This window comes from Coturnix japonica, chromosome 2, assembly GCF_054131305.1.
Source record: "Coturnix japonica strain WE chromosome 2, WE-NBRP24, whole genome shotgun sequence".
Taxonomy (NCBI): Eukaryota; Metazoa; Chordata; class Aves; order Galliformes; family Phasianidae; genus Coturnix; species Coturnix japonica.
The window spans coordinates 99,428,835-99,448,613 of record NC_140664.1 but is presented as its reverse complement, the minus strand read 5'-3'; the positions used below and the strand labels follow the sequence as shown (position 1 = coordinate 99,448,613).

Here is a 19,779-nt window from a genome sequence, read left to right as displayed (position 1 = left end):
CAGCAGGTTTTTTCCTAATCATTTGAGGAAAAGTATCAGTTATAATCTAATTAAATTGTTTTGGAAGAGAGCAAATCATACTATTTGCTCATTTAAGACCACTTCACTTACAACCATAGTGTCAAGACCAATCTGAAAAAAATCAGCACATTTGGTGTTTTAGCTACTTTTGCTTATTTGCTTAATATCCTACTACAGAATTAAGACCAAGAAGAAGGTGCATTTATATATTATTTGGGTGTGGGGTTTTTTTTGGAACTTTGGGTATTCTATGACAAGCAAGGCTCCCCTGTGCATTCCACTGGGATTCTACTATTAGCTGTGCCTTTGGGGCAGAGCAACTCTTTTCCATGTCTATTTACAGCTGAAAACATGAAAGGACTGTCCCAACTCCTTCTCAATTTCTTTTCATGGGAGCACTGAGAATTACAGTGATGACAGAAATAACTTCAAAGCAGTAAGAAAAAAGATATTTCTCAATGAACAACAGTTGCAGGAAAATCAATACTTTTTTTCCCCTTCCAAATGCCAAGTACACATCTTTCCACTCCTAATTGTTTCTCGTTGTAACAAGTAAGATTTCTGAATAGATTAGAAAAAAAAAACCAACAACTTGAAGGACCAGCTTGCTCAAGACTCATAGGCCTCAAATAAAGCACAGTACTACTAGCTAGTACTACCAGCTGAAGATTGAATGTCCTTTTATGGACGTCAGTGGGAATGTTGGTAAGCAGAATTCCAGAGTAGACTGCTTCCTGGTAGAATGGGTAGTTACTCTTTCAGAATTAATTACACAGTCACAAAAATTAGACTCTGACTGCATAGATGTTTTTCAGTTGTATTATTTCCCCACAATTTTTATGCATAAATTGAAATAGTATCTTTAAGTTCATGAGTTGCCTAGTTTGATGGAGACAAGACACAGGAAACAGTCAGTCAAGTAATTTTCTTCTCCTTGATCTGCAAGAAGTGCTGTAGTAACACAATTAGCCTAATAATAACGTATCCAACTGCCTGACTACTTTAGGGCTAACCAAAATCTAGAGGCATGTTAAGGAGGGCATTGTCCAGCAGTGAGCCTGTAAGGAGCACTGACAAGCATGGTGCAACAGCCACCTCTGCAAGGAGCCTGCTCCAACACCTGACCACTCCCATGGGACACAAATGTTTATAATGTCCAGTCTAAGCCTCCTTTGGTCCATTTTGGCACATCCTGATGCTGGTTCTCAGGAGCAAAGCCAACACATCCGTCTGTATCCCCTCCTCGTGGAGTCACAGAGAGCACTAAGATTGCCTCTCTGTGCAACACCAGTGCCATCAGCCCCTCCCTCCTCAAAGTACACACCTTCCAGCTCCGTCAATCCCCTCTGGACTTTTTCAAGTACTTTAACATCTTTCTTATGTTGTGGAGCTCAGAACACAGGATGCAAGAAGAGACTGCATCAATGCTAAATACAGTGGGAGTGTCACCTGTTTTTACCAATTGGCTGTGCTGAGTTTAATGCACCCCAAAATGGGGTTTGCACTCTTGGCTGCCAAAGCACATTGCTAGTTTATGTTGAACCTCCTGTCACTATTACCCCAGGTCCCTTTCTGCTAAGCATCTTGTTCCCCAATTTATACCTGTGTCTGGCATTGCTCTGTCCCAGATGGAGAACCCAGAATTTAACTTAATATCACACCTCTGAAGACTGCTCAAAATCAAAACTAAATAATTGTATTCAGAATGAAGATGTCTCTCCAATGTATAAAGTTAACGTAACTTCTTTGCACTGAAATCCCAACATTTTATGTATATGCATTCTTTGCAAACCCCATTTAACTTGGATGCTTATACTCACAAGTAAGGTCCCATAGTTGAAAAGAAACTCCTCTGTGACAACACGAGGACGAAACACCTATTTGAATTTAGCAAAAGTTTAAAAAGTTAGAGTAACCAAACATCTTATGACCACAGAAGGTTGAAAGTATTTCATAGTCATGTTGAAAAAGAAGGCAAAACACGCTTTTGCTTTTATCCTACAAAAACAAGGTTACATTTTTAATACTGCTATTTAGCTGAAATACTCATCAATAAAATCAAAATTAAGTTGTTCTATTTGATCCATGCTGATCCTAACCAGCAGAAATTAGATTTTTAGAATCTGAAGGAGTTTAGGAAAAAAAGAATCTACCTGGGATGTCACAAGATGAAGCACAATAGGCATCATGGGAAGGCACATCTTCAGCTGTTTGGCCTGAACTGTTGATGGGTGTTTGCGTCCAGAGACATTAGTTAAGGTATTGAGAATGTCACCTACAGAAAAACAACATTTCAGACTGATCTAATGTAATTAGGTTACTCAATAGAAAATGAGATATAAAGTACTTCTGTTGAAGTATCTCTCTGCAAGCCTATCATCTCTCTCCTGATGAATTTTGTGTTCATGTGCATGATGATAAAATCAGGCTGATCCAATGTTTTTATTACCTATTTAGTTTTCAGCCAGGTCAATCTCCCACTCCTGCTACCAGGGATAGACACATAAATGCTAACTCTTGCAAACTGCTGAGGCTAGAAGTATGAGGCAGGAGTAGAAACAGAGGTGAAATTACTCCTCTGGGCAATGTGGATTTATACTGGCTTTCGGTGATTACATCAGAATTACAACCACTGTTGAAATGCTATCAGTGCAATTCAATTCCATTGAAATCAAAGACAAAAGTCTCACAACTTTCAGCTGACCAAGAGCTTCACCTAAGTCAGTGACATAATGCATCTTTTTCCTGCAGCAATAGTACTAGCAGAGGAAAGAAGCAAGCAACCCTCCCCCCCACACTTCCTGAAAAGCCCTCAACTAGATGTGAATGCGTACACACAATTTTAATAACGATTTAAGTTACCTAAAGCAACAGAACTTTTCATATCCTTATAGAAAGAATTAGCAGCAGGTCAGTGACGGAACTTCGTCCATAACAAAACACAAACATTAGAATAAGGGAACCATATTCTACATTCAATAGTGAAAATTGTACTTCAGATGAGAAGTTACATTGTGTTACATTACTGTTTTAGAAATCCAAGACTATGTCTGCAAGGAATAAAGAATAGGAAAAGAAAAAAAAAAAGAGAGAGAGAGAGAGAGAGAGAGAAAAGTCAAGGCTTATTATGTAAAGAAAGAAAATCCAATCCTTTTAGTCTGAAAATACAATAAGTCAAATCCTGTCCCGAAAATACACTTCCTATATGTCTTCCCTAGCAAGAGAACTATACAAAACTGTTAAAGGGAAATCACATACCAATAGTCACTGAACACTTCATTCTATATGTTCTAATGTCTGTATATTCACCAGATGCACCAGTTTTGATATACAGCTATTTTAATTCTTAGTTTGACATAAGCAATTTACATTTATCTTCCAGAAATAGGTTAAATACCAGAAATACCAAAATAAATTTGCTCCCACACCTACAGCAACTAAAAACTTAAACATTATTCACGAGATTGTAATTTTATTTAATTTATTTCAATGTATCTTTAATGGAAATTTCTACAATTTGTCAATCTATTCGGTTTATAGCTACCTCTGGTGGAAGAAGATGGTATTGGTAAGAAGCTTAAATAAATGCATATTAAAAACTAGCTAGGATTAATTCTAAATCAACAGTTAAGCTCCTTTTAACTGTTCCACTTTATAGATCTTGACATTTTTCTTAAGAGATGGTAATTTTTACCTCCTCAAGCAGAACAGGATCTTTCATTATGGTCTCAAAAATAGAAAGGAAAAGCCTTTGACAGATATGGACAGATAACTTAATAAAAACAATCAAAAGACAAATCTAGACTGAAAAGGCAATTTTAATGCAAAATTAAGCTTGAGATATCAATTTTCCAAACAGTCAAACAATGTGTTAATTTTCTACATCAGTACAAGAAAAAATAAAAAGGAACAAAAATAAAACAGCAGAACTGCTGCTAAAGAAATAGATGCATTGTTTTTTAGTAACAGCAGTAACTACATATTTGATTTATACCACCCTTCAGGTTCTGAGGCTTCCAAATCCTACAACATACTCAACATTTGAACCTGGTATTTAGTTTGAATCACCTGTTTGCAACAGGGCAAAGAAATTGCACTGTCATAGGAACCAGTTTCTTTTAAAATAGCAACATGACCTTTGCAGTTTTACCATTTCATTTTCAATATTCTGGCAATAACAGAGAGATGATGAAAAATAAATCACCCATCATCACACAGGAAAATAAATCTATGCTTTTTTTTCCCCCCCATGCTATTTAATGACAAGCCATACACATTCAGGGTTGCTTTAGTTCCATTTCTCTTCTTGAAGATTTTCAGTATTCCTTCATCGTCTTGCAATTTACCTTTCTTATTGTGTTCTGTTGGAGATCTCACCCACCAGAAGCTTTAATAAGCATTTTAATGCCTATGATTCAGTCTAGCCACACCAATCTCGTATTTTCTCCTTCTTTCCTTCCTTTTCCCTCTTTTCTTACCTTCATCCTTTCCATAGAAATTTTCCAGAAAAATCCCCTGAAGTTTAAGTTTCTTACACACACTCACAGATACGCTGTTACGTCTCTCCTTGCTCTGTTCTATATAAAGCAAGTTTTCTTTTAGGTTTCCCTGGAATATCTTTAGAACACCAATAAAACTTCTTGCACAACTGGGCCCTTTTCCTGACCGAGTTGAACCTTAAAATCCAGACTCCAATGCAAAATATCTGATCATGACAAAACTGAGAAACTTCATGAAGTTGACAACATGCAAATCTCACACAATCAGAAAATTCATTCTTTCCATCTGTATATGTAAGGAAATACATAAGCATTTCTCAAGGGAGTGAGTAAAGATAAGATTTGTTCAGCTAACCAACTCAGCTTACCTAGAATTTCTGGCAGCTCCCGTACAATGTGATGGATGAGAAGATCCAGGCATTTTGACAGGTATTCATTGCCGCTTTGCTGCTCTTTTCCTGCTGTGGTCTTTCTGCTGTCTCTTTCAATATACATCACAAGCCTACATTTAAGCACGTGCAAAATGTTACTTCTCATAATACCAAAATGATACTGTATGTGTAAAATACTACTGCAGCAAGTAGCATTTCTAGTACTTGTGGTTACGATCGAGAAAAAAACATCTCTGAATGTTCATTTTGTTTAAATTTTGGGGTTTTCCCTTCAAATAAATAAAATTTTAATGATTGTGTCAAGGAACAACAGAAAAATAAAAGGTACTGTGAATGCAGCTTTACTAATTTAAATGAAGATACAATGCTAATATAACAAATGAATTAATTAGGGATAGCAATTGACTTTAATTTGAAATATGTGACCAACACACACACTACAAGCTGAGACTAAAGACAATCTTTTCTAGAACTTAAGAATTCCAAGAGCCAGAATAATTTAAGTCTATGTAACAATTGATCTATTTTTCAGTCAAGAAAAATCATACAAAATTAATCATAAAATAGCCCATTCAAATGTTATCATTACTGAGAACGGCCATAAAGAAACAGATAAAAAAAGAGAGAGAAGTCTAACTAGCATTATATCTTTTCTCTGGAAATATGATTCCAGTTTTCTAAAGACAAAACCCAGTGCTTACATTCTAACTGACAAATTCTGTAAAATTATGCTGTTCTGCAAAATGACACTTCTCATAGTAAACTATGGTAACCAATTTATTAGCCATTGGCTAACTTACAAGAGATTGCTTTAATAACACACCTATAACAGAATGCTTCAGGCAATATTTTAAAATACTCATTTGAATAGACAGAAGGGCCAGATTTCCCTTTAGGGGCCTAATATTGACATCTCTGTTTCATACTCAAATTCCCAGGGGGTTTGGCGCACAGAACCACCAGTCACTGGTGACTGAAAGCCATGCTCTGGATTTTAAGAACTTACTTAATATTACCATTTTTCTTACACACTCATCTTATAATCAATGATCATCTTAATTAACCTTCCTCAGGTGAATACAACAAAACTGAAGGATCAGTAACATAAATTTTTACACTAGCAGGTGTGTATTTCCATTGCAGAGATTATCTACCCAATTAGGTAATAGTTAGTCAAGAATGCATTTTGAAGGATCAGGTCTCTATTATCAGTGCATGACTGCTAAGGAATACTACAGCTCACCTTATCCTTCCTGAACTCTGTTACAAAGATGAAGACAGAGGGAAATCACAAGACCCACTCAATACCACTTTCAGCTGCACGTCCCATGGACTATGGGGACATCTCTGACATTTTAATACAACTTCCAGAGATTGCAGTATTACAGTGGTTTCTCACTGGTGTGGTAGATGAGAACCACTTAATAATATGACAGTGCTTTAAATAAAATTTTCCTTCCAAATGCCTTATGTTATATATATATATATATATATACACACAATGTATATACATATATATATGGAAGAATGTTTTAAATTACAGCAGTATAAATGACTCTAGCTTTTCCAAACATTTAAGTATTTTATACAAAATCTGCTTGTGTAAAGCCACGTGTTTTCTTTCTGTTGTCCTCCCCATCACAGAACTATCTTACCCTTCACAAGGATTTTCTAGAAATAGGCACAACTATTTTTCCCTGATAGTATTGCTCAAATTAATGCTGTCTGAGAAAATTGTACAAATACATATATAGTCAGGAAAGCATTCATGTCTTTATTTTCCTTCAGTCATTTGCAGAAAATCAGTTATAGTGCCTGAATAGTCCTAGTGTTCTATTTAATGGGCAAAATCAGGCCTATGAAGTACTACACTTTCTCAGTTTATTCAGTCCAAGTTTGTCATGCACTCACAAAACATGAAATAGATATACAGGTGTTATTAAAATAAGTTACACATCATTAAGACTTTGTTTTATCATGTTCAAACTATACAATATACACATGGAGTATGTATGCATACTGAAAAATTGCCTCATACTGATTAGATAATTATATTAGATTATATTAGATTATATTAGATATTAGATTAATATCTTTGTAATCAGTTAATATAATCTGAAAAAATAAAAATCATGTTACGATCAGCTGCATATGCTAAAGACAAGCCAGTATTACTTATGTGAATTTTACTATACACTCTTCATATATCTCAAATATCATTATATAATGATTTGAGCATGTAGAATCATAGAATGTTTCAGGTTGGAAGGAATCTTTAAGATCATCTGCTTCCAACCCGCTGCTATAAGCAGGGACACCTCCCTCTAGACCAGGTAGCTCAAAGCCACATCCAGCTTGGCCAGGAATGCTACCAGGGAGGGGGCATTCACAAGCTCTCTGGGCAACTGTTCTGGTGTTTGACCACCCTCACTGTAAATAATTTCTTCGTAATAGTTAGTCTAAATCTACCTTCTTCCAGTTTAAAGTCATGTCCCCTTGTCCTGTTTCTCCCCAATAAAAAGTTCCTACCCAAAGTTCATCCCATATAAAACATTTTCGATAGTTATCCAAGGTCTTTATACTGTACTAGAAATTTTAAATTTATTAGTATTAAGTTCTCTGACAGAACTGGAGATAATTATCTTAAATACAGTGTTGAATTACTATTAATAAAAATTAACGATACTAATTATCTCAGCTGGTCTTAAGAAAAATTCTTTCAGAGTTCGGGATACTACAGAAGTAGCAGCCCCCACATAAAATAGCTCATTTCTCCTCTCTCATCCAACTGTAATCATCTTGTACTCCAGATATAAGATAAATGTTTTAGTCTGGATCATTTGCCCTTTCAAGATACACTGTTTGCTGAAGAGAAATTGCAAAGAAATCACAACGAATTAAGAATAGCAGTTTATGAGTTCAGTAAAACTGCTGTATGTCTTACCTATTGTTTTAGCCAGTGTGTTAGATAAAGTTTTGGTCCCTAATCTGCTCTGCCTGGAGCATAACAAAACAGCAACACAAAGTTCACAACATAAAATAACAGCCCAAACTCACAACACATTTTCTTCAGAAAGGCTGCTCAGTGGAAAGCATCATTAAGAAAATGAACAAACAAACAAAACAAAACAAAAAAAGAAAGAAGAGGAAAAAAAAAAAAAGGAAGAAAGAGGATAAATTGTCAATAAATTGCATTGAAGTTCTTATCCTTCACATAATACCTTAGGTATAGATAAACAAATATTAACCATCAGCATGGGACAATGGTCAGATGTTCCTCCCAACACATAGCTTAGATGTATGTGCTAGAAGAAGCACAAAAAATATGTAATGTTCAAAAAGTTGTTTCAAAATTATCATACATTCTCCACTGTTCAGAACACATCACTTGATAAAGCATTTTTAGAAATACAAGAAGATGCACAACAGCGAATCTTGCAACCAACACTTACTCTCCACAGTCCACAAAAATTGACATATCTACAGATTCATTTGTGAGTGGAGGAGTATAAAATGACAGCACTCCACAAGCTGTCTCCTCACAATGGTTTGATGGTATAACTCCTTATAAATCTGCCCTTATAAATCCAGCCCACTGACTCCAAATACACATCTTTACTCTTCTCAAAAAGCAATACAAGATACAGGAGTAATCATCACCTGACAACAAAAGATAAAACAGAAAACTCTTTTCTTCATATTCTCAGAAACAAAAAGATCTGCATTGCACAGAAGATAGTTCATTCCTAAAACACTGACTACAAAATACAACGTACTGAAAGTGTCTTACACACAACTTTGAAAGTAAGTATTGCATCACTAATCATAAATTCCATTGTCATCTTACCTTGCTTGACAACTGAGTAGCAACATTTCCCTGCTGTTTATTAAAACTTGCAACAGGACCAGAAATACTTTTGCTCGTATGAAAGTTGAAGGACTTTCAAGTAAACGAATAATTGTAGTCACAAATTCCTTGGTGGAAACAAACAAACAAAAAACAAACTCATTAATATTAATATTATCTTATATAAAAGTTACTTGTGTTATACTTTAACACTGTATACATTTAAAATCCCAAGTTTTCCTTTGCATTCTGTATTAATATGGCCCTTTTCACTCCATTCCCATAGCAAATAAAAAAAATCCATAAAACACAACTAAATAAACTTTGTCCAAAATAGGTCAAGTAAAAAGCTGCTCTGTTTTAAATTCTCACAAGCCATAGCAAGAAAACACTATCTGTTCTACTGTGTCCAGAATGGACTAGAAGACATTACAAAATATCTTGTCTTAAGGATGGATACAAGTTACTTTAACATACTTATCTCTAAGACCATTGGATTTTCAGAACAGAGATATGCCTCAGCACCAATAAGACAAAATTGTTTAACTAACAATTCCCATACATGTAAGAAGATAAAATACCACCTTTGTTGGATACAACTATGGCTACATCAGATCATAAATGATACCATTGAATAAAGCAGACACCCAGTATATGACTGCATGTAGTATATAAAGTTTTAAATTCTGCTACAACACACGGCGTGCTAGGTGTTAATCAAACTCCCTCTTTTGCTGACAGAATAACTGAAAGGCAATTTCATAAAACTAAAAATCAAGACCAAGCATAATTCATTAAAGTCATGCAATGCTTAGCTGGAAGAAAGAACATAAGTGTAAAACCCAGCCAACAAGCCAGCAGATTTTACTGTGATACTATTTAAACTCTGTCTTCAAAACACAGATTGTCATCAGCACAGATAATAGTAAAGATGTCCCAGAAGAACAAGCTGGTGATGTTTTGTAATTTGCTTTTTCGTCTGGTCTGAGGATTGCCAAACACCAACAGCTTATCTGAAGAAAATCTGCAGCACAACTTTGCTGAACTGCAGAATTCAATAAATCAGAAGAGGCAAAAATTGCTGAAATACTTATATATTAATTATTAATTGTTGCACTGCTACGTTGTTCCTCCCTTGCTCACAACTGTTTGATGTATCCATGGAGACTCCACAGGGTAAGGACAGTGCTTTCATTACCAGCCAACCTACCACAATAAAATCATGATTTCATATAGGATATTCTTAGTGATACTGCAAAACAAATTTAAAATAAATCATGAAAAGCAATTAAGCTTCTAAACTGGTTACACAAGGGGAAAACTGTTATCTAAAGAAACTGTGAAGATGCTATAAGTAAGTATTTGTTGTTTACTCGACTATTTTCTAATTTGCTTCTTATGAATTGCAAATATCTCCATAACACTATAAGTTAAGAGTTAGATGGGGAAAAAAAAGTATAGCAATAAAAAAATAATTCAATGTTACAAATCCTTTTGCAAGGCCTGTGTCTGTTAGCTTTCGCTATTTCATGTCCTGAAGTGCTGTACAAAAGAATCAGGAAGAAGAGACACTTTGATCTTAAGGACTCGCATTGCTGAATTATGAAGCTATGATTTACACATGAGGTGACTGTTACCACTAGCATGCACACTCAAATATAACCACAAAAACAGTGATGGTAGTTGATTCGTTTTTTGGTCCAAATAGCCACCAAAACATGCTGGTCACATAAGTGAATCCAACATGCAGTCTAGTGACTTTCTAGCAGGAGCAGGTCAGTCAAGTTTGTGCAGACTTACCAAAATGTCAATTGTTTTTCATTCATTCAAAGCTAGATTAAAGTAAATTTCCTTTTTATCTACTGCTATAGTTTTCAAAGATGCTCGAGTCAAGTACTTTCTCCACACTGTTTTGTTGTTGTTGTTTTGTCTTCAAAACATGAAGCTATAATAGAAGATCTCTGTATCAATGAAGAATTAAAAAAAACCCTTTACACCACTGTAGTTCTCCTAAGATTTACATTGGCACAGATGACTATAAAGCAGCATTTTGCCTTTCTATTCTTCTAGTTTTCATTTTGTAAATGATTTCATTCCTGTTAAAGGGAGTTAAAAACAAAGTCAGGCTTAAAGCTTGCAAGCTAAGGTGGTTTCCAAATAAAATATACAAAGTTAAATGACTTCCATCTTGAATTTGTATATTTAAGCATCACTTAATGTGTTGGTTTGAAGTTCTACTAAAAATTGCCTTCTGTAAACAGAGGTCTTTCTACTTCTTAAGGTACAGGACACAAGAATTCTACAACAGATAAAGTATCTGGGAGACTGACACTGGCCATTTGCTTTTTCTCTTTTTCCATTAGGATGGATTTGTGTGTCATGCACAAAGAATATTGAAAAGTGTCATCATGGTGTAGCAATATGCTTGATGAACATTCAGTGAAAGAACTCAATGTGTAAGTGAATGCTCTTTGAACAAACTTCTCTCAATAGCACACCAACATGCAGTAAGATGTTTGAAACTGCCCTGTAATACCACAATTTGCCACCTGTTAATGCTCTTGTAAGTGGAATCTGTGGAAAGCTTAAGGCCAGCTGACAGGCATTTACACAGAGCACAATGACAACTCTGACATGAAACTAAATGACTTTTATGAAGAGAATGAGTAATTTAAGGCTGCAAGGAGAGATGAGTGGAAGACAGTACATCATTTTTTTCGTTTAAATGTTGTTAAAAGAGAAACTAAATGAATGTGTTTCAAGTAAAGCCTAATGCAAGATGAGTGTCAGGTTACAGAACACATCACTACTCATGAAAACATGAGCACTTCTCTTTAATTTTCCTTCAAGTAGAGGTGGATTGATTTTTTTTTATTTTATTTTTTTTTTTTTTTTTGAATTGCACAGATGTACTCATGTAAAATAAACATGGAATATTTTGGTGATCAAATTAGAAAGCTTTTGATCATCTTGGGAAAAGAACACAGTAAAAGCAACTCTGCAGAGATGGAGTCAGATTTGCTGGTAGATGAAACACTTCACATGAACTAGCTATTTGTGCCTACAGTCCACAAAGCCAAAAGTATCCTGGGCTGCTTTAAAAGCTGCATGCACAGCAGGGTGAGGGAGGGGATTGTCCCACCCATTCTGCTCCTGTAAAGTCCCATCTGCAGCCCTACATTCAGCTCTGGGCTCTCAGCAGTACGTGGAGCTGTTGGAGCATGTCCAGAGAAGGCTACAAGGATCCTCAGATGGCTAGAGCACCTCTCCGATGGAGACAAGCTGAGAGAGCTGTGCTTGCAGAGCCTGGAGAAGGCTCCAGGGAGACCTGATAGCAGCCCTTCAGTACCTAAAGGTGTCTCCAGTAAAGCTGAAGACAGACTTTGTCACAGGGTGTAGTGACAGGACAAGGGAGAGTGGCTTTAAACTGAACAGGACAGGTTTATATTGGATATAAAGAAGAAATTATTCTTTAAGAGAGAAGGGTGGTGAGACCCTGGCACAGCTGCCCAGAGAAGCTGCGGATGCCTCATCCCTGGAGGTGTTCAAGGCCAGCCAAGATGTGGTCCTGGGCAGCCTGATGTGGTGGGAGCTGCCCCTGCACACAGTATCTGCACAAATCTATAAGGTCCCTTCAAACCCAAACCATTCTATAACTCTGTGATCTCTTCCAAAAAATATGTTAGAACCTACATTATATTAGAAAATGCATTAGAACTAGTAGCTTTATTCAGCAACACTAAGAGGAAAACGAAGTTATTAGAACACTGATCTCTACAACACATTTTGCTTATACATTGGTCCAAGTCCTTCAAAGAGAGAACAACGTAGAGCTTTAGATTCACTCAGGACATATTTTTCTTCAGAATCATAAAAATCCCTTATGGTCATGGTAGAGTTTTCTAGCTGCATTAGGATTACACATGCTCTTGAGGATCTGAGAATAAGAAACATTATATTCTTCATATTTTCAACAAACAAAAATATAAAAATAACACCTATAACCTATTATATGAACAAGTAGTAATTTTCTATAAGTAGTAATTTTTTGGAGGACATTACTGAGGCCCTTTTTTCTTTCTAAAAAATATTAACTTCAGAGTTCTTAGTTTTGAGAAAATCGAGAGATCTATTCCTAATTTTCTGCTATTCAGGTAATTAGTTGTTACTGAGCTGAACATTTTGAAAACACAAAAGCACTACTCGTAGGAACTTTTAACTTCCCACTACTGAATTTCCATGCCACTAAATACTATTAAACTGAAATCAAACCTTTTCTTGCATCAGCCTCTGGAGATGAATTCCACACGACAACATTGCAGAAAACATGGTGAGCATGTACTGCTGTATTTTGCATATTCCAGTGAGCAAGGAATTTAGTACAGCTGTTAATCCCACCTTCTCAATAACAATCTGGAAAGCACTGGGTGAATAACGAGTAATTCTGCATAAAGCCTACAAAAGCAAAATAGAAACATTATTATTTAATAGAATTTAATAGAGTTTTTAATTAAGAATTCACACCATTTCAGTCATAAGGTAAACACGAGGGGAAAGGACTCCTGTTCTTCATTTGCTTGTTTAAGAAACCTGGAACTCTTCTAAGCCTCCATATCCCATACAGCTGAAACTGAAATCTTTGGTACAACAACATCAATATCAAGTAGAGTCACATTACTCTCTCGCTCTCTCCAGAGGATGATAATAATGCAATAGCATAGTCCATGGTTGGAACTTCTATCAATACAGAATGTAGGCAATAATAGATAATAATGTACTAGAAAGGAGCATGGGTAACAAAAATAAATAAATAAAGAGATATCACACACCACAGAAATTCTGGTCACCCATGAGACCTTTATTCTACCTTTCTACTTCTGGATGCTCTCTATAATCTGATACAGAGTATACTAGCTGAATGTTATCCAAAAGCAGGTTGCACTTTGCCTCAGCTTATCTACTTTAGATATAAATATTTGTTACATAACACTATTAGTACAGCAAGCATACAAACTCTTTTATCAAATGGTAGATTTGGGAGTGTTCAGTGTACAATAACTTAGCTAATTCTTAATAAAAATTATCAAATGACCTTAAGGGTGTATTAGCCTTCAATTCAAGCTATCACTAGCTTTCAGTGTTTCAGGAAGTGCAACTTACATGATACTGTGACTGTTTTTGCCATACCCAGATGAGGATAATATGACTCCTCACACACTTTGTTTTCTTTGGCTCGAGTGCAAGGACAGAAAACAGATTAATTATTTGATGTGAAAATCTGAATTGGTTTTAGACAACTTTCTTCTGTGACCAGTAGTCAATATCATTTCTTTGCTCTCTCCTAACCAGCTATATTTAGAAACTGCTGCTTACTCAGTGCCCATCCAGTAGCAAGTTCTCATTTAAGAGGAGGAAAAATAAAAAAGGATTTTTCTTAAAACACAGGCATTCAGTCTCAGTTTAAGTACAGCAATGTCTGTTTCCCCAAGGATGCAATTCAACCATTCATCGCTAGTCTGAGTTTTCAATATACGCAGGTCCAAGGTATTCACTAAATGTATCCTTGAGGCTTATACTGCCATAAATTGTTGATGCCCAGAGACAAACTGTGTCAAAGCAAAAGGAACAAACTGTGACACTAACATGGTGCACACAGAGTTACCAGTGCCTTAGTTCCCTGCTACAGACTTAGTCAAAAAAAGGTGTAACTACACCCAAAACACCATTAGGCAAACACCGCCAGGTAAATCCTGCAGAGACATGACTATCTCGTAAGATTGTATTGCAGCTTCAGAGACAGCAGGAAATCTCCATCCCACTATCAGCAAAGGGTAGAAACTTTACACTGCTGTCGTCACTGTGTGCTCTGTTGAATGACTGAAATGAACACTGCAGAAAAGCAGATTGAGATTTATATGAAATAGAAGACGAATTCTCATAAACCACTTAAGTAGATCTGCATTTTGAGAAAACAGACGAGGTAAGTGGAGGGGGAGGAGGGGGAGTTGGGGGTGGAAGGTAGTTTTGCAAGGATCTGGAAATGATGGAACAGGTAGGAGTAAAGGAGACCTTACATCATCCTCTTTCAGAAGCAGCCTTTAAACAAGAAATGATTGGAGTCAGAGAAAGGCATTGGTAGAGCCTCTCCTAGAATGAACTTTTCCATCTTTGGTCTCCATCCAGTCTTTGTGCATTTTTTCTCCCAGCAGCCCCAACCCTATTTCTGCCTTAACCATTGCTTCCCAGTCTTATCATACTACATAGAAACAAGGTAACATTCATCCTTTCAGAATGCACTGAGTCTCAAATTTGAGAATGAATGCTTTAAATGCATCTGGTGGTAACCAAGTCTCAGAAGGAAACTATTCAGCATCAATTATTTAAGAAAGAAAACATTTTTTGTTGATTTCTCCCACTTTTTCCCCCAAGTAAGCGGCTTATGTTTCAAGTAGTCACTTCTCCAGCAGAATCTATTTCCTAAGATTAATAATTATTTTATAAAAAAGTAAGGATATAGCTTTCAATATACTAGAAAAAAAAAATCTTGCTGCTGAGCTTGTCAGAATGTCATTTTGGCATCTTACTGAATAATTTCTATTCTGAGTCTAGCAAAACAACAAAAGATACAGTTTTCCTATTATGTTTACCTAAGGCAGGCTGGACTACCCCAAAGTGAGCACAAACACTGAAACACAATCCTCATTTGCCACCTCTGACAGGTAGGACAACGCAAAGTGTCATTTCTTGACGCCAGTGGCTGAGGACTGAAAGTCCTCCTGATATATTTTTGTTACTGATTGAAATAATTACAAGTAAAATCCCATAGTGCCTTACTGCTGATATACGTCGCAGACAACGTGCTATCTGCAGCTAAAGATACAGTGCACGTTTCTTAACATAAATGCGTTTTATAGTGAATATACATGTCAATCAAGAATACATTCTTCAGGATAGATTTAAACAAGGCAGGAATGACAGCACAGTAAAACATAATAGGACACATAATCATATGCAGAATAAATAATACCTGCATATCTGTGGCAACGATATGCTACAATGATATCTTATGAACATAGAAAATAAGTAGCATGATACAACATGAGAATACATTAGTATGCTACTTCAAAAAGATTGCGTGTTACTTAAATCTCTATAAACTTCAACTGGGAAAAGATCTAGCCTGTATTAGATTTCAATATCAGTTGGTAATCTGAGTGTTTTCTTTTCTTACATGCTCCTTATGTGCTTTTTTGCACATTTACACATATTCAAGCATAAGATACTAGGGAGAATTTTGCCCCAGCAGAACTTTGGACACACACAACTTGGTCATCTCTTTAAATGGATGACCTGACTCTGAAGCACGGACCTCTAAGGAACCTGGTCTTCCCTGATAAATCTAATAGAAAGAGCATTCAACAAATCTTTTTATTTAGGGAATCCTAGTAATCACTACTGTCAAAACTGTAAAAACATGCCTTGGTGCTAACATATGCCTGAGAACAAATAAGCTTTTACAGCAACGTTGTTTTTGTTTTTGTTTTTTCATTTTACATGAAAAGTGAAAAAGAAATTTTAAAAAATAATAAAAATCAAGGGGCGAGCACTTGGCAAAAACGACAATATGACTGTAACACTAATGAGTGCCAACCCAGGACTGTCAGTTGATTCAGTTTTGAAGTATTGTAAGAATATGGTAACTTACAGGCTTCTATAATGTATATTTTGTCAAATAAAATGTACTTAAAATTCAACATACTCTCCCTGTGTTTGAGCAGTTTATTTCCCATGCAATTGTTTGCCAAATATTGACCTCAACACACCTTTTTAATAAATAAATTTTCTAACAGTATTCTTTTCTACTGTTTTATTTCTTCAGCTACGCTTAGATGTTTTTACATCTTCTTTCATTCACCGCCTCACTGCTAGATGCATCTATGTGCACACTACCACAGCAGCAACAGCAACCTTACCATTTTTTGTCTGCAAAGCCACAAGAAACTCAGTGAGCCTGAACACTATTCAGGCAATCAGCAGCCAGTTATCACATCTCATTTAAACTGAGTCAAATTACTGTTGAGTCCTGAAATGTTACCTCTATTGGTTGCTAGAGCTTTTGTTTTGTAAACAGGAGATATGGTTAAACTCACAGCTCTGGTAAAAATTGTCTATCTCACAAATCTTTTTGTTCCAAACCTTTTATTTGCACATCATAGCTCTTTGCTTGTCATACTACCAACTTTATGCTAACTTTTAAATTCTTCAGGCAAAGACTAGCCTCAACAATTGTACAGAAAGTAACACAATGATTTCAAAAACATCTTCTAAGCAAGTATGTTATAAACCAAATAAATACTTCTGAAGTAAAATACATTAAAAAATAATTCAAAAGAATGTCTTGATTCCTTGAAAAAATGAAAATTTCCAAATAAGAGTCATGACCTCTAGCATAGGAAACATGTTCAAGAAAATGATTAATTGCCAGGACTTTCCATACACTTGTTTCCAACACAGGTAGCTATACTGGGTTTCAATTACAGGTAATGTCAATGAATGTAGATCAACATGAACAAGGGCAGTTCTCTCTTTATAAGATAATGCCACAAAGATGAATAAAAATATGAATAAAATTGCTGTAGGCCAGCTAACTAACACATCTCTCTGATCCACCTTTCAGCCCTTTAAGGCAGGCTATATTGGTCTCTTCTTACACTAGGTAACAACAAACTGTATTCAAACGTGCTCTTAGCAGGTATTTGCAGCAGACTTCAGTATAACAGAAAACACAAATAAACAAAAAAAGCAGGCTCAAAAGCATTTTCATTTCATTTCTATTTCAACATAAAGACTTATATATCATGAAACAACATTTCTTACCGAAACAGCAGTTATTTTCAAAGAATCTACAGTAGAATGTGTGAAAAGGTACCATAAGACAAGTCCGATTTCTCCTGTAATAAATCCTTGTGCATAGCAGGAGAGAGTAGTGCAAACATTTTCAATGATCTTTGCTGCCAAATGGTTCACTATCCGGTCTTCCTACAGAAACAATGGAAAAGGAGAATGCAAATATTTGTAATGTTTCTGGCATGTTTTTAGGCTAGTTACCATGTCCATGTTTCATTCAATGTGCATTCCATTAGTGTGGTTTCTCACTTTTGTTTGATACTTGGCAAAGTTTTTCATAGGAAATCTCAACTTGTGAGAACGTGTTTACAAATTCTACACCCCCCTGCTTTCCGCCTCACTACAAATAAAACAGTTAATACAAGTATAATGTAATACAAGATATTTTTGCTCCAAATGATCATAAAATTAAATGTTGCCACTGAAAAAAAAAAATAAAAATGAAAAGGCCTTGTTACATAAGAGATGTTCCATGATCAGTGTTTCTTGAACACATGTGTGCGAAAATACACCACTGAAATAGTGTCTGAACGGCATGATTATGAGATGTAAATTTACATTGGTAGAAATAAAATTAAATAATTTCAACTCTCCTTATTAAAAACAACTAACAGTTTCCTGGGATAAAGAAAAAGGCCTTCTTATAAGGCCACTTATTCCAAAATGCTCTTTTCTTCACGCTGTGAAGCAGATAATCCTGACCAATGTCTATGATAAACCACTGGGTCCCTTTTGCTACAGCAGTTCCTATATTTCCCTAAGGGATTCTCAGTCCTGAAATCTATTTTTAGTTATAATCATTTCATTCATCTGCAAAATCTTCTATGCAAAACCACTGTTTCTTTAATAAATAAATAAATAAATAAAAGTATGTATGCATCTCTCAAGTAGTCTGCAAGCATAGCTGTAGTACCCATGTCATACTATTCAGAGTTCAGTTCTACACAGAATAAAAACCAGGTCAGAGTTATGACAAGACATCAGCATAGCACAAATGTCACAAATTAACTTAATTTAGATCACTTAAAGGCAGTCTTTATTTCTCTCCCTCTTGTCTTTTTTCGTTTTTTTCTTTTGTTATTTTTTTTTAATTATTTTTTCCACTTTACTTCCATCTTTAACTATGAATAAGTGAAGCCTTTCAGCAATGTCGTAAATTGCACTCTTGAGTTTATCAGGAGTTAATTTTGATAAAAGAAAGACAAGCAATTTAATTTGTCAAGTCTACCTCAGTCTGGCTTCACAAATAATTCATCATAATATCTAACGGATTTCCTTCTTATACTAATCTCCACATTATCCTACTACCCTTTGGATTTCTGATATTTATCTTCACAAACAGACTCACCAATGACTGTGAGCAATGACAACGAAACCTCTCAGAAAGTGGTACAAAAGCCATCCAACAATCCAATATACTTCATTAAAAATACATTCAATACTCATTCCTCCTCCGACAGATATACATTCTAAAACACAGACACTGATGCACAAGTATTTCAGAAGTCCAGTATAATGTTAAAAAGGTTCTTATCCATCATTTTTGTTTTAGTCCTTCATGCTCTCCCAAAGAACTACTGCTCTACTCAAAACATGTAGAAGAATTACCAAAGCCAATTCTCACTTAAACCAATTGTGTTCTGCTGTAAAACTCTACTAACTTCTTTGCTCCACCTTCTGATTTACAGCCATGAAAGCAAAGGAGGTTTAGGTTTCTGTTTTTACAGTTTTCATTACTGCAATACACTGCATCAACTCTGCCTATTAACAATCTAGATACATACACGTGTTTACTAACATTCAGCTTCTCAAAACGTCTTTTTAATGTAAATAACAAGCATTTGAAATCTATTTTTGCATGAAACTTCTGATATTTTTTTTTTCCTACAGTTAAGGTAAAAATACATAGATTTATCAGATTAGTTATCTGAATTTAAAAATCAAATCCATACTTTGAATCTTAATAGTCAAGTTAAATGTCTCTTACATACTAAGTGATTACTAAGAATACTAATTGAGTTCCCATTGCTACTTCAAACAAGTAGCAACAATTAATATACTCTGTATATAGTCCTGCTCTGTTGGCTAGAAGAAGGTCAGGCATGGTCATAAT

The 19,779-nt window shown here is 35.5% G+C and overlaps 1 protein-coding gene across 5 annotated transcripts in view; it reads right to left on the bottom strand.

Moving 5' to 3' along the window:
- Positions 1-19,779, bottom strand: part of ULK4 (unc-51 like kinase 4) — a 190,903-nt gene that overhangs the window by 133,073 nt on the left and 38,051 nt on the right. For 4 of the 5 annotated variants that reach the window (XR_014942922.1, XM_085538199.1, XM_015854094.3 and 1 more), the window contains exons 20-25: positions 17,637-17,798; positions 13,032-13,214; positions 8,760-8,887; positions 4,889-5,022; positions 2,175-2,296; positions 1,842-1,898 (exon numbers count right to left, since the gene is read on the bottom strand). Coding sequence is in view for 4 of the 5 variants with exons in the window: in XM_085538199.1 (XP_085394325.1) it covers positions 1,842-1,898; positions 2,175-2,296; positions 4,889-5,022; positions 8,760-8,887; positions 13,032-13,214; positions 17,637-17,798 (786 nt within the window). In the remaining variant the exon portion in view is untranslated. Of the gene's footprint in view, positions 1-1,841; positions 1,899-2,174; positions 2,297-2,883; positions 3,072-4,888; positions 5,023-8,759; positions 8,888-13,031; positions 13,215-17,636; positions 17,799-19,779 lie in introns of those variants that run through there. The other variant, XM_085538198.1, reaches the window with a different exon arrangement.